This window comes from Triticum dicoccoides, chromosome 5B, assembly GCF_002162155.2.
Source record: "Triticum dicoccoides isolate Atlit2015 ecotype Zavitan chromosome 5B, WEW_v2.0, whole genome shotgun sequence".
Classification (NCBI taxonomy): Eukaryota; Viridiplantae; Streptophyta; class Magnoliopsida; order Poales; family Poaceae; genus Triticum; species Triticum dicoccoides.
The window spans coordinates 276,367,687-276,379,130 of NC_041389.1; the positions used below are offsets into that span (position 1 = coordinate 276,367,687).

General features: G+C 49.5%; 1 protein-coding gene across 1 annotated transcript; it reads right to left on the bottom strand.

The window, feature by feature from the left end:
• Positions 1-10,370: 10,370 nt before the first annotated feature.
• Positions 10,371-11,120, bottom strand: LOC119305403 (calmodulin-binding protein 25-like). The gene has a single exon (XM_037581924.1). It carries the CDS (start codon positions 11,072-11,074, stop codon positions 10,496-10,498), a length of 579 nt encoding a protein of 192 aa, XP_037437821.1. The 5' UTR covers positions 11,075-11,120; the 3' UTR covers positions 10,371-10,495.
• Between the last annotated feature and the right edge of the window lie 324 nt (positions 11,121-11,444).

Sequence of the window (11,444 nt, forward strand, 5' to 3'; positions counted from 1 at the left end):
GTTTCCCTCCCCCCCAAGGCACCTAGGGGTGCCTTCCACCACATGGACTCTTCCATGGTGGAAACCCTAGGCGCATGGGCCTATAGGGGCTGGTGCCCTTGGCCCATCTAGGCCAAGACGCACCCCCTACAGCCCATGTGGCCCCCCGGGACAGGTGGCCCCACCCGGTGGACCCCCGGGACCCTTCCGGTTGTCCCGGTACAATACCGATAACCCCAAAACTTGTCCCGATGCCCGAAACAGCACTTCATATATATAATTCTTTACCTCCGGACCATTCCGGAACTCCTCGTGACGTCCGGGATCTCATCCGGGACTCCGAACAACATTCGGGTTTCTGCATATACATATCTTCATAACCCTAGCGTCACCGAACCTTAAGTGTGTAGACCCTACGGGTTCGGGAGACAAGCAGACATGACCGAGACGACTCTCCGGTCAATAACCAACAGCGGGATCTGGATACCCATGTTGGCTCCCACATGCTCCACGATGATCTCATCGGATGAACCACGATGTCGAGGATTCAATCAATCCCATATGCTATTCCCTTTGTCTATCGATATGTTACTCGCCCGAGATTCGATCGTCGGTATCCCAATACCTCGTTCAATCTCGTTACCGGCAAGTCACTTTACTCGTACCGTAATGCATGATCCCGTGACCAGACACTTGGTCACTTTGAGCTCATTATGATGATGCATTACCGAGTGGGCCCAGTGATACCTCTCCGTCATACGGAGTGACAAATCCCAGTCTTGATCCATGTCACCCAACAGACACTTTCGGAGATACCCGTAGTCTACCTTTATAGTCACCCAGTTACGTTGTGACGTTTGGCATACCCAAAGCACTCCTACGGTATCCGGGAGTTACACAATCTCATGGTCTAAGGAAAAGATACTTTGACATTGGAAAACTCTAGCAAACGAACTATACGATCTTGTGCTATGTTTAGGATTGGGTCTTGTCCATCACATCATTCTCCCAATGACGTGATCTCGTTATCAATGACATCCAGTGTCCATAGTCAGGAAACCATGACTATCTGTTGATCAACGAGCTAGTCAACTAGAGGCTCACTAGGGACATGTTGGTGTCTGTTATTCACACATGTATTACGATTTCCGGATAACACAATTATAGCATGAATAAAGACAATTATCATGAACAAGGAAATATAATAATAATGCTTTTATTATTGCCTCTAGGGCATATTTCCAACAGTCTCCCACTTGCACTAGAGTCAATAATCTAGTTACATTGTGATGAATCGAACACCCATGGAATTCTGGTGTTGATCATGTTTTGCTCTAGGGAGAGGTTTAGTCAACGGATCTGCTATATTCAGGTCCGTATGTACTTTACAAATCTCTATGTCTCCATCTTGAACATTTTCACGAATGGAGTTGAAGCGACGCTTGATGTGCCTTGTCTTCTTGTGAAACCTGGGCTCCTTGGCAAGTGCAATAGCTCCAGTGTTGTCACAGAAGAGCTTGATCGGCCCCAACGCATTGGGTATGACTCCTAGGTCGGTGATGAACTCCTTCACCCATATTGCTTCATGTGCTGCCTCCGAGGCTGCCATGTACTCCGCTTCACATGTAGATCCCGCCACGACGCTTTGCTTGCAACTGCACCAGCTTACTGCCCCACCATTCAAAATATACACGTATCCGGTTTGTGACTTAGAGTCATCCAGATCTGTGTCGAAGCTAGCGTCGACATAACCCTTTACGACGAGCTCTTCGTCACCTCCATAAACGAGAAACATTTCCTTAGTCCTTTTCAGGTACTTCAGGATATTCTTGACCGCTGTCCAGTGTTCCTTGCCGGGATTACTTTGGTACCTTCCTACCAAACTGACGGCAAGGTTAACATCAGGTCTGGTACACAGCATGGCATACATAATAGAACCTATGGCTGAGGCATAGGGGATGACGCTCATCTCTTCTATATCTTTTGCCGTGGTCGGACATTGAGCTGAGCTCAATTTCATACCTTGTAACACAGGCAAGAACCCCTTCTTGGATTGATCCATATTGAACTTCTTCAATATCTTATCAAGGTATGTGCTTTGTGAAAGACCTATGAGGCGTCTCAATCTATCTCTATAGATTTTGATGCCTAATATATAAGCAGCTTCTCCAAGGTCCTTCATTGAAAAACTTTTATTCAAGTAGGCCTTGATGCTATCCAAGAGTTCTATATCATTTCCCATCAAAAGTATGTCATCTACATATAATATGAGAAATGCTACAGAGCTCCCACTCACTTTCTTGTAAACGCAGGCTTCTCCATAAGTCTGTGTAAACCCAAACGCTTTGATCATCTCATCAAAGCGAATGTTCCAACTCCGAGATGCTTGCACCAGCCCATAAATCGAGCGTTGGAGCTTGCACACTTTGTCAGCATTCTTAGGATCGACAAAACCTTCCGGCTGCATCATATACAATTCTTCCTTAAGGAAACCATTAAGGAATACCGTTTTGACGTCCATTTGCCATATTTCGTAATCATAGAATGCGGCAATTGCTAACATGATTCGGACGAACTTCAGCTTCGCTACCGGTGAGAAAGTCTCATCGTAGTCAACCCCTTGAACTTGTCGATAACCCTTAGCGACAAGCCGAGCTTTATAGATGGTCACATTACCATCCGCGTCTGTCTTCCTCTTTAAGATCCATTTATTTTCTATGGCTCGCCACTCAACGGGCAAGTCAGTCAAAGTCCATACTTTGTTTTCATACATGGATCCTATCTCGGATTTCATGGCTTCTAGCCATTTGTCAGAATCCGGGCCCGCCATCGCTTCTTCATAGTTCGAAGGTTCACCGTTGTCTAACAGCATGATTTCCAAGACAGGGTTGCCGTACCACTCTGGTGCGGAACGTGTCCTTGTGGACCTTCTAATTTCAGTAGGGGCTTGATCAGAAGTATCTTGATCATTGTCATTAACTTCCTCTCTAGTCGGTGCAGGCACCTCAGGAATATTTTCTTGAGTTGCGCCATTTTCCGGTTCAAGAGGTAATACTTCATCAAGCTCTGCTTTCCTCCCACTTACTTCTTTCGAGAGAAACTCTTTCTCCAGAAAGGACCCATTCTTGGCAACAAAGATCTTGCCTTCGGATCTGAGGTAGAAGGTGTACCCAATAGTTTCTTTTGTGTATCCTATGAAGACGCATTTTTCCGACTTGGGTTCGAGCTTTTCAGGTTGAAGTTTCTTGACATAAGCATCGCATCCCCAAACTTTTAGAAACGACAGCTTAGGTTTCTTCCCAAACCATAATTCATACGGTGTCGTCTCAACGGATTTTGACGAAGCCCTATTTAAAGTGAATGCGACAGTCTCTAAAGCATAGCCCCAAAAGGATAGCGGTAAATCGGTAAGAGACATCATAGATCGCACCATATCTAATAGAGTGCGATTACGACGTTCGGACACACCATTACGCTGAGGTGTTCCAGGCGGCGTGAGTTGTGAAACTATTCCACATTTTTTGAAGTGTGTGCCAAACTCGTGACTCAAGTATTCTCCTCCACGATCTGATCGTAGAAACTTGATTTTCCTGTCACGTTGATTTTCAACCTCACTCTGAAATTCCTTGAACTTTTCAAAGGTTTCAGACTTGTGTTTCATTAAGTAGATATACCCATACCTACTTAAATCATCAGTGAGGGTGAGAACATAACGATAGCCACCGCGAGCCTCAACACTCATTGGACCGCACACATCAGTATGTATGATTTCCAATAAGTCGGTTGCTCGCTCCATTGTTCCTGAGAACGGAGTCTTGGTCATTTTACCCATAAGGCATGGTTCGCATGTGTCAAATGATTCATAATCAAGAGACTCTAAAAGTCCATCAACATGGAGCTTCTTCATGCGTTTGACACCTATGTGACCAAGGCGGCAGTGCCACAGGTATGTGGGACTATCATTATCAACCTTACTTCTTTTGGTACTCACATTATGAACATGTGTAGCATCACGTTCGGGATTCATAAAGAATAAACCATTCACCATAGGAGCATGACCATAAAACATATCTCTCATAAAAATGGAACAACCATTATTCTCAGATTTAAAAGAGTAGCCATCTCGAATTAAACGAGATCCTGATACAATGTTCATGCTCAAAGCTGGCACTAAATAACAATTATTAAGGTTTAAAACTAATCCCGAAGGGAGATGCAGAGGTAGCGTGCCGACGGCGACCACATTGACCTTGGAACCATTCCCGACGCGCATCGTCACCTCGTCCTTTGCCAGTTTCCGCTTATTCCGCAGCCCCTGCTTTGAGTTACAAATGTGAGCAACTGCACCGGTATCAAATACCCAGGAGCTACTACGGGCACTAGTAAGGTACACATCAATTACATGTATATCACATATACCTTTTGTTTTGCCGGCCTTCTTATCCGCTAAGTACTTAGCGCAGTTCCGCTTCCAGTGACCGCTTCCCTTGCAATAAAAGCACTCAGTCTCGGGCTTGGGTCCATTCTTTGGCTTCTTCCCGACAGCTTGCTTGCCGGGCGCGGCAACCTCCTTGCCGTCCTTCTTGAAGTTCTTTTTACCCTTGCCTTTATTGAACTTAGTGGTTTTATTGACCATCAACACTTGATGTTCCTTCCTGACTTCTACCTCTGCTGATTTCAGCATAGCAAATACTTCAGGAATGGTCTTTTCCATCCCCTGCATATTGAAGTTCATCACAAAGCTCTTGTAGCTTGGTGGAAGCGACTGGAGGATTCTGTCAATGACCGCATCATCCGGGAGATTAACTCCCAGCTGAGTCAAGCGGTTATGCAACCCAGACATAGTGAGTATGTGCTCACTGACAGAACTGTTTTCCTCCATCTTACAGCTGAAGAATTTGTCGGAGACTTCATATCTCTCGACCCGGGCATGAGCTTGAAAAACCATTTTCAACTCTTCGAACATCTCATATGCTCCATGTCTCTCAAAACGCTTTTGGAGCCCCGGCTCTAGGCTGTAAAGCATGCCGCACTGAACGAGGGAGTAGTCATCGGAACGTGCCTGCCAAGCGTTCATAACATCTTGTTCTGCAGGGAGAACGGGTGCGTCACCGAGCGGTGCTTGTAGGACATAATCTTTCTTGGCAGCTATGAGGATGATCCTCAGGTTCCGGACCCAGTCCGTATAGTTGCTGCCATCGTCTTTCAGCTTGGTTTTCTCTAGGAACGCGTTGAAGTTGAGGACTACGTTGGCCATTTAATCTACAAGACATATTGTAAAATATTTAGACTAAGTTCATGATAATTAAGTTCAACTAATCAAATTATTAATGAACTCCCACTTAGATTAGACATCCCTCCAGTCATCTAAGTATTACATGATCCGAGTTTAACTAGACCATGTCCGATCATCATGTGAGACGGACTAGTCAACGTCGGTGAACATCTTCATGTTGATCGTATCTTCTATACGACTCATGCTCGACCTTTCGGTCTTCTGTGTTCCGAGGCCATGTCTGTACATGCTAGGCTCGTCAAGTTAACCTAAGTGTTTGCATGTGTAAATCTGTCTTACACCCGTTGTATGTGAACGTCTGAATAAAACACCCGATCATCACGTGGTGTTTTGAAACAGCGAACTGTCGCAACGGTGCACAGTTAGGGGGAACACTTCTTGAATTTATTGTGAGGGATCATCTTATTTACTACCGTCGTTCTAAGTAAACAAGATGCAAAACATGATAAACATCACATGCAATCAAATAATAAACGTGACATGATATGGCCAATGTCACATAGCTCCTTTGATCTCCATCTTGGGGCTCCATGATCATCTTGTCACCGGCTTGACACCATGATCTCCATCATCATGATCTCCATCATCGTGTCTCCATGAAGTTGCTCGCCAACTATTACTTCTACTACTATGGCTAACGCGTTTAGCAATAAACTAAAGTAATTTATATGGCGTTTCTCGATGACACGCAGGTCATAAAAAGAATAAAGACAACTCCTATGGCTCCTGCCGGTTGTCATACTCATCGACATGCAAGTCGTGAATCCTATTACAATAGCATGAACATCTCATACATCACATATAGATCATTCATCATTCATCACAACTTTGGCCATATCATATCACAAACCACTTGCTGCAAAAACAAGTTAGACGTCCTCTAATTGTTGTTGCAAGTTTTACGTGGCTGAATTAGGGTTCTAGCAAGAACGTTTTCTTACCTACGTTATAGCCACAACGTGATTTGTCAACTTCTATTTACCCTTCATAAGGACCCTGTTCATCGATTCCGCTCCAACTAAAGTGAGAGAGACAGACACCCGCCAGCCACCTTATGCAACTAGTGCATGTTAGTCGGTGGAACCGGTCTCACGTAAGCGTACGTGTAAGGTTGGTCCGGGCCGCTTCATCCCACAATACCGCTGAAGCAAGAAAGGACTAGTAACGGCAAGAAAGTTGACAAATCTACGCCCACAACAAATTGTGTTCTACTCGCGCAAGAAGAACTACGCATAGACCTAGCTCATGATGCCACTGTTGGGGAACGTTACAGAAAACAAAAATTTTCCTACTCGTTTCACCAAGATCATCTAGGAGTTCATCTAGCAACGAGTGATTAGATGCATCTACATACCTTTGTAGATCGCGCACGGAAGCGTTCAAAAGAACGGTGATGATGTAGTCGTACTCGACGTGATCCAAATCACTGATGACCAGCGCCGAACGGACGGCACCTCCGCGTTCAACACACGTACGGGACGGGAGACGTCTCCTCCTTCTTGATCCAGCAAGGGGGGAGGAGAGGTTGATGAAGATCCAGCAGCACGACGGCGTGGTGGTGGATGCAGGGCGTCACAGCAGCAGGGCTTCGCCGAGACTACGAGGGAGAGACGTAACGGGGGGAGATGGAGGCGCCAGGGGCTGGTGTGAAATCCCTCCTCTCCCCCCACTATATATAGGGGTGCCATGGGGGGGGGGGGGCGCCGGCCCTAGTAGATGAGATCTACTAGGGGGGGCGGCGGCCAAGGGGAGGTTTCCCTCCCCCCCAAGGCACCTAGGGGTGCCTTCCACCACATGGACTCTTCCATGATGGAAACCCTAGGCGCATGGGCCTATAGGGGCTGGTGCCCTTGGCCCATCTAGGCCAAGGCTCACCCCCTACAGCCCATGTGGCCCCACCCGGTGGACCCCCGGGACCCTTCCGGTGGTCCCGGTACAATACCGATAACCCCAAAACTTGTCCGATGCCCGAAACAGCACTTCATATATATAATTCTTTACCTCCAGACCATTTCGAAACTCCTCGTGACGTCCGGGATCTCATCCGGGACTCCGAACAACATTCGGGTTTCTGCATATACATATCTTCATAACCCTAGCGTCACCGAACCTTAAGTGTGTAGACCCTACGGGTTCGGGAGACAAGCAGACATGACCGAGACGACTCTCCGGTCAATAACCAACAGCGGGATCTGGATACCCATGTTGGCTCCCACATGCTCCACGATGATCTCATCGGATGAACCACGATGTCGAGGATTCAATCAATCCCGTACGCTATTCCCTTTGTCTATCGATATGTTACTCGCCCGAGATTCGATCGTCGGTATCCCAATACCTCGTTCAATCTCGTTACCGGCAAGTCACTTTACTCGTACCGTAATGCATGATCCCGTGACCAGACACTTGGTCACTTTGAGCTCATTATGATGATGCATTACCGAGTGGGCCCAGTGATACCTCTCCGTCATACGGAGTGACAAATCCCAGTCTTGATCCATGTCACCCAACAGACACTTTCGGAGATACCCGTAGTCTACCTTTATAGTCACCCAGTTACGTTGTGACGTTTGGCATACCCAAAGCACTCCTACGGTATCCGGGAGTTACACGATCTCATGGTCTAAGGAAAAGATACTTTGACATTGGAAAACTCTAGCAAACGAACTATACGATCTTGTGCTATGTTTAGGATTGGGTCTTGTCCATCACATCATTCTCCCAATGATGTGATCTCGTTATCAATGACATCCAGTGTCCATAGTCAGGAAACCATGACTATCTGTTGATCAACGAGCTAGTCAACTAGAGGCTCACTAGGGACATGTTGGTGTCTGTTATTCACACATGTATTATGATTTCTGGATAACACAATTATAGCATGAATAAAGACAATTATCATGAACAAGGAAATATAATAATAATGCTTTTATTATTGCCTCTAGGGCATATTTCCAACACACGGCAGTCTTCTTGCCTCTCTTCCTTTGAAGTTCACGGTATTGATCTTTGAACTAAGGGTAATTGTTGATGAGCGTCCAACAATGCGTAAGAGTGAATGACTTGTCATTGTGCCAGGCCTTGAATGCTTTCAAAGATTGAAATGCCTACATGATCAACAAGAATTGAACATGCAAACATATAGAAGGCCGAAAGTCATGGCCGTAGCAACGAAAAGATAAGAGACCATACCATGTCCCCAATGCCGAGACCACTCACGGGACATGCTTGTTGCATTCTTGTTGGATGAACAATCACCTCTTTTGAATTGAGGTGATGCCACGGTCGCTCGTAAATTGGTAGGGCGAAAACAACTTTCTTTCATGGAATGTTTTGTGAACTCTTGTCCAAAAAACAAGCCCGTTTTGTTGCGCACTGGTCCTCGGATCTTGGCCAATCTCCATCCAACTTTGGCAAATCAACTTGTCCTCCTCTTGTGAGTATGATCCCGTACGAATGCTCTTCTTCCTTCTTTATGCTTCCACTCTTTGTGCTTCCTTCTTCTTCATCACCATCACCTTCGCAATAGATGTCATCATCTTCATGCCACAAGTCACCATGGTCGTACTCAGCATGGTCATGGGCCTCAATGTCTTCATCGGCAACGTACTGGCCGCGACCATCCTGACTCTGGGTCTCCTCGGGATCGTAGGCATCGCCATGCCCACCCATCTGGAAGGCCTCGCCATGGCCCTCGTAGATGACATCCTCCATGAACTGGTTGTAGTAGGGGTCGTCGACCGTTGGTGTTGGTGTTGGCATTTCGTCGAACGGGACGCGGGGCGGCGGCATGGTGGCCATAGACGTCGGCCGTGCTTGCTTTCTTTGCATCTCAACGGACGGCCGGCCGCCGCTGCTGGACCCCGGCGTGACGTTGAGGTCGATGACGGCCGAGGGGCGCGGGCTGGACGGCGCGATCACGCCAACGTTCGGCGACCCCGAGAAACGGGTCTGGCCTTCGCACCTTGCCGGAGGAAAACAGGGCGACAAAGACGTGGTCCGCGACGTCGGCGAGGGGCACTGCGGAGGTCGGGCGACCACGAGCCTGTGCTCGCTGGGCCGACGTGCGCTGGCGAGAAACTCGCTGGACGGCGAATCGCAAGCATGAGGAGGGCCATGCGTTTTGTTGATGATGTCCTCCTTCTCGTCGACGTCGACCTTGCGCCGCGCGACCTCCAACGCAGCGCGCTCGACGGCGAACTTGGCTGCGGCGTTCTTGCCCTTGACGACCGCCCTCCGGTTCTTCTTCTTGGCCAATTCCGCGTCCAGCTTTGCGAGCTCTGCCGGCGTGGCTTCCGACCTAGGCTTCTTCGGACCCTTGGCCGCCGCCTTCTTCACCTTTCCGGGCGGGTCAGCGGCCTAGCCGCTGGAATTCGGCGGGGCATCGGCCATGGTGGGAAGGTGGTGGGCGGGACGTGGGAGAGGGTTTGGGGGGAAATGGCACGAAATGAGGCGCCGGGCGGGTGCTTTGTGCCACTGACGGGCGGGCGAGGGAAGGATAAGCGCACGTGTCTTGCCCGTCTGCGCGTTTTCACCTTAAAAGCGGCCCAAACTTAGGCCGATGATGGGTCGAAAGCGGTCAGAAAACGGATAAAAGTCCATTTACGCCCACACGCTGGACCGTTTGGTATGTCCGTTTTGAGCCAAAACAGACGCACCCGGGTGGCTGGCTGGCGCGATGGAGTTGGCCTAAGTGCTAGCCGATTTCACAGGTTATGGTAGATTATTGAAGCGAAGGGCTGATGCACGTGACGTACTACGTCTCAGTCGTATTTGGCTTCATCTCGACGTGTCGTAGGGTCTAAGTAGCATTACATGCTCCCCCTGCTTTATAATTAATGGCTGCTTTGGCGCACTAATCACTCAGCTGGTTAATTGCGCTGAATGCACTGAGCACCCAACAAAAGACGGTTGATCTTGACCCGACCGGAAGAGAATATGGTTGGTGAAGACAAGACGGGTTTGAGAGTAGGAAAAGAGAAGAAACAATCCATGTCCTCGATTCTGAATTCTGCTCCTAGAGCAAAGAGAATATCTATGATGAAACTGAAACCCGTCCAGAGAGACACAGCATGAGTCAATCACAACATAAACGGAATAATTAAGCTCAGATTAACAACAAGACGAACACATATATGGTTGCCAACAATCAAGCTCTAGTCACAACCAGAAGGCAGAAGCACCATGCATATGTGCGCAGAGAGGGCAGAGCGGGTGGGTTCAGAGAAGATCCCACGACTCTAAGGTCGGGAAACCACAGTTGCTGCTGCTGCCGCTAGTGCTGTCCAGCGGGAGGGACCCGTCGCGAGACGTCGGCGGTGGCATCAGGATCGCATCCGTCCGCGCGGTGGACGGCCTCGCCCTGCACCCGCCGAGCAGGAACGCCGACGTGTCCAGCGTCGGCAGCAGCAGCGCCCCGCCGGCCGACGAAGGCGCTGCGCGGGCGGCGAGCGCGGGGAGAAGGGGCCCCTCCGTCTGCTGCTGGGCCGGCGGGAGGAGGAGTTCGTCGGCGCCCGTGACCTGGTGCACCATGCGGCGGAACTCCGCGGGGTCGGCGCTGATGTAGGTCGTGGGCAGCCGCCGCGACGGGCGCGGCCGCCGCCTGGCGACGCGGCGCGCGGGTCTGTGCTGCTGGTGCGCCGCCGGCGCGTGCGCCGCGGCGGGGACGGACGCGAGATCCTCGTAGTCGAAGGGCAACAGGTGGCCGCGTTGGGCCGTGAGGAGCTGCTGCCACGGTGACGCCGAGGGCGAGGATGCGTAGGCGGAGGAGTCCATGTGCTGCATGGCCGTGAGCATCATGCGTGTGTGATGTGAGAGCTAGCTAGGCTGCGTTTGCTTGCTGTTGCTGCGGCCGTGGCTTGAACTGAGAGGAAGAAGGCTCGCAGGATTGATATAGAGAGAGGAAGGATGACGTGGGTGTGGACGGGCCGATGGGCTCGGTGGTCAGCGAGCGCGCTGACCTGTGGGTCCAGACTGTCAGGTACACCCGGGTCTGCAATTTCTGCTACGTGGCAATGAGAAGGGAGGCATGGGGTTCCTCAGGATGACCGGCGATGCACCAAGAAGAATCAGCGTATGTGACCAGAGTCGAACTTGTGTTGATGCCTTGATGGTGTGTTGGGAACAGCTTTGGAAGCGCAGCGGCGCTCTCTCCCCTCGCTCCGTGCGA

Bases quoted from the DNA above. Each gene is read 5' to 3' on its own strand.
- LOC119305403 (XM_037581924.1), bottom strand. From the start codon at position 11,074: ATGATGCTCACGGCCATGCAGCACATGGACTCCTCCGCCTACGCATCC.